Source organism: Sinocyclocheilus anshuiensis, unplaced genomic scaffold (genome assembly GCF_001515605.1).
Source record: "Sinocyclocheilus anshuiensis isolate Anshui unplaced genomic scaffold, SAMN03320099.WGS_v1.1 scaffold848, whole genome shotgun sequence".
Classification (NCBI taxonomy): Eukaryota; Metazoa; Chordata; class Actinopteri; order Cypriniformes; family Cyprinidae; genus Sinocyclocheilus; species Sinocyclocheilus anshuiensis.
Window position 1 is genome coordinate 665,347 of NW_015549628.1, and position 2,891 is coordinate 668,237.

General features: G+C 33.0%; 1 protein-coding gene across 1 annotated transcript in view; it reads left to right on the forward strand.

The window, feature by feature from the left end:
* The window catches only part of LOC107659548 (synaptophysin-like protein 1), an 8,630-nt gene extending 7,960 nt beyond the window's left edge, over nucleotides 1-670 (forward strand). The window contains exon 6 of the mRNA XM_016448535.1: nucleotides 314-670. Coding sequence (XP_016304021.1) covers nucleotides 314-436 — 123 coding nt within the window. The 3' untranslated portion in view covers nucleotides 437-670. The remainder of the gene's footprint in view (nucleotides 1-313) is intronic.
* The last annotated feature ends 2,221 nt before the right edge of the window (nucleotides 671-2,891 follow it).

The window sequence follows — 2,891 nt, forward strand, 5'->3', positions numbered from 1 at the left end:
TCGGCTTTCACCGTGGACGAAGCGGAGTCCAGCCCGGGGTCGTCAAACAAAAATACTTTTTGAACAAAAATAACTTTATTCAACAATTTCTACTTTTCCGTGTCAGTCTTCTTTTTTTAGCCCTGCGACTTGCAGCTCATGTGTTAAAATTGCTTGCATCACATTTTAAAAATAATCTCAATGGGAGAAAAGTGTAGTCCAGAGTGATAACATTATCATTCTCCTTCTAGTAATTTATTTGTAAGCAAATGAGCATTTTAGAAATGAGCAGTTGAAGTATTACATATATCTTTCTCTTTACTGCATCTTCCAGCTCTTTGGATTCCTAAACCTGATATTGTGGGCAGGAAACTGCTGGTTCATCTACAAGGAGACTCCATTTCATAAGCCGGCCAATCCACCGCCCAACCTAGAGGGGGGAGTTTCCACCTCCTAATTAGACAAGACGGGCTCCTTCCTCTCCTCTCCATTTGTTCATAAAGCAGAGGACATCACCGTTTGTTCATGCCGACACATGTTGAAAAGAAACTACACTTTGATATGCAAAAGCTTAGTTTCTAGCATCATGCATTGCAGTTCACTACATTATAAATGCTCTAAGCTGAATTCTTTATGAATATTTGTTTTTTTTTTATTTTAGTGTCTGTTCAATGGCACTGTCAGAAGCTAATTTTGTCAAGCAGGTAAAAAAGAAACCAAATTTTATTAGACCAGTAGCATTTCAATTACAACTTAGAAGTAAAACTGTTCTAGGTTATTGATGTTTTTCATTATTATTAATTTGTCTAATTTGATATGAAGATGACCTGCATTTCAGTAACTCTAAATGTCCATTACAATCAGACCTCATGAGAAACAAACATTGCAGTTGAAATGTCTCGGAGCACTTAAAACACTAGCACACTAATATCTAGCTCTAGACATGTAAAACTTGTCGATCCTTGTAGTTTTTAATAACTATTTATTGGTTTAAGTGCCTTGTTCTTCATAGGATGTTTTTCCACAGCCACGTCTGAGTCATCTTACATTTTTCAAACTGAAAAATTCGTCTTAGTTTGCGCCCCTAAAGCCTCTGATATTTCGTCTGTAACCTTTATTTTAAATGTTTGTGTGAATTCTCTTTGTTGACTCTTTTTGAAGTGGTATTTGGTAATAAATTACTATGCCAAAGGCCATATTTCATTTGCTATCAGGAAAAAATGTTAACTATTCAACACTAGACATTGTTCAAAAGAAGGAAACACTTGTTTGATAGTTTTTCTACTGTTTAGAGTAGTAATGTTGTCATTATTTGTATTTGGCTGTTATTTGACTTGACACTGTAAATGAAGCGTCTGTGTCACATGGGTTGATGTTTATATTTACAGAAAGAACATTTAATTTTGTGCATCTGTGGCATGCTTTACCATCTTATTTTTACAGAAATAAATGTTTGAGGGGGATTGCATTTAGTTAAATCTTAAAAAATAGAATGATTGTTCATTAACAGTGATCGTCTGTGCAGTTTATGAAAAAAAAATCTAAATTGTCAAGTTTTTTTTTTGCCATTAATATCCTCAGTAGTTCTAATCCTAAAATGAAACTATTCAATACCACATCTAAACTTTTTAATCAACATAAGTAGACTTAAGCACATTAAATCATTGATATGAATGATTATAGGAAAAGAAGTTTGTCTATAATTGTGATTAAAGAGGAACAAAAGTGCCATTTAAAAGTTTAAGTCTTTCCTCAGGTCACATACTGACTAATTTTTGTCGTGGAGCAATCCTTGAATTTGGTTGTGACTTTTCGAAAATATAGGCCATATTTTTGTTGTTGTGTTTCATATCTCTATCCTTAGTTCAGAAAGAAAATCTCCACAAGGCTGTTTGCAGTTCTGGTTTGTATTAAAAGAGGAGAGCTGTATATATTGGTTCGTGTTTTTTTTCCAAAAGGCTGCTGTTTACTACATAACCACTAGATGGTAGTATTGTAAACATAATAAATCCAACAACTAAATTACACTGGTGTCACGTACGTTTCTTTTGGGCTGAAGGTAAAAAAAAAAAAAGGCAAAATCACAAACCATTGCATTGCTTATTATATGAAGTCTTGAATAAGGTAATAATTTAACTAGAACACCAACGATTAAGGTCAAATCTAAACAGACAAAATGAAGCCTATTTTAGAACCATTAAGATTTTTTGTTTGTTTTTCATATGCTTAATTGTGACCTGGAGCACAAACCCAATCATAGCACGGGTATATTTGTAGCAATAGCCAACAATACATTGTATGCGTCGAAAGGATCGAATTTCCTTTTATGCCAAAAATCAGTAGAATATTAAGTAAAGATTATGTTCCATGAATATATTTTGTAAATTTCCTACTGTAAATATATGAAAACGTAATTTTTGATTAGTAATATGCATTGCTAAGAACTTCATTTGGGCAACTTTAAAGGCGATTTTCTCAATATTTAGATTTTATTAGGTTTTTTTTGCACCCTCAGATTCCAGATTTTCAAATAGTTGTATCTATATTGTCATATCCTAACAAACCATACATCAATGGAAAGCTTATTTGTTCAAAAAATTGACCCTTATGACTAGTTTTATGGTCCAGGGTCACAATGCCATGAAAATGCCACAACGCTTATAAAAGGGTTTATTTTATGTAGAGTAAAATATATTTTTATATTTTTAAATATTTCTATTCAATTTCATATCAATGTACTTGCATTACAAATCTATAAAAGGTTTGGCTTCGTCCCTTAAAAATACTGTTAAACAAAGTATCAATAATGCAAATAAAATGAATAAAAACTAACGTGAAAAAAATGTTTTTCACATGTACATGTAGCATGACAAGTGCGCGCGCACGCGTGTCCCCCCTCCGCCCGCGGGAGC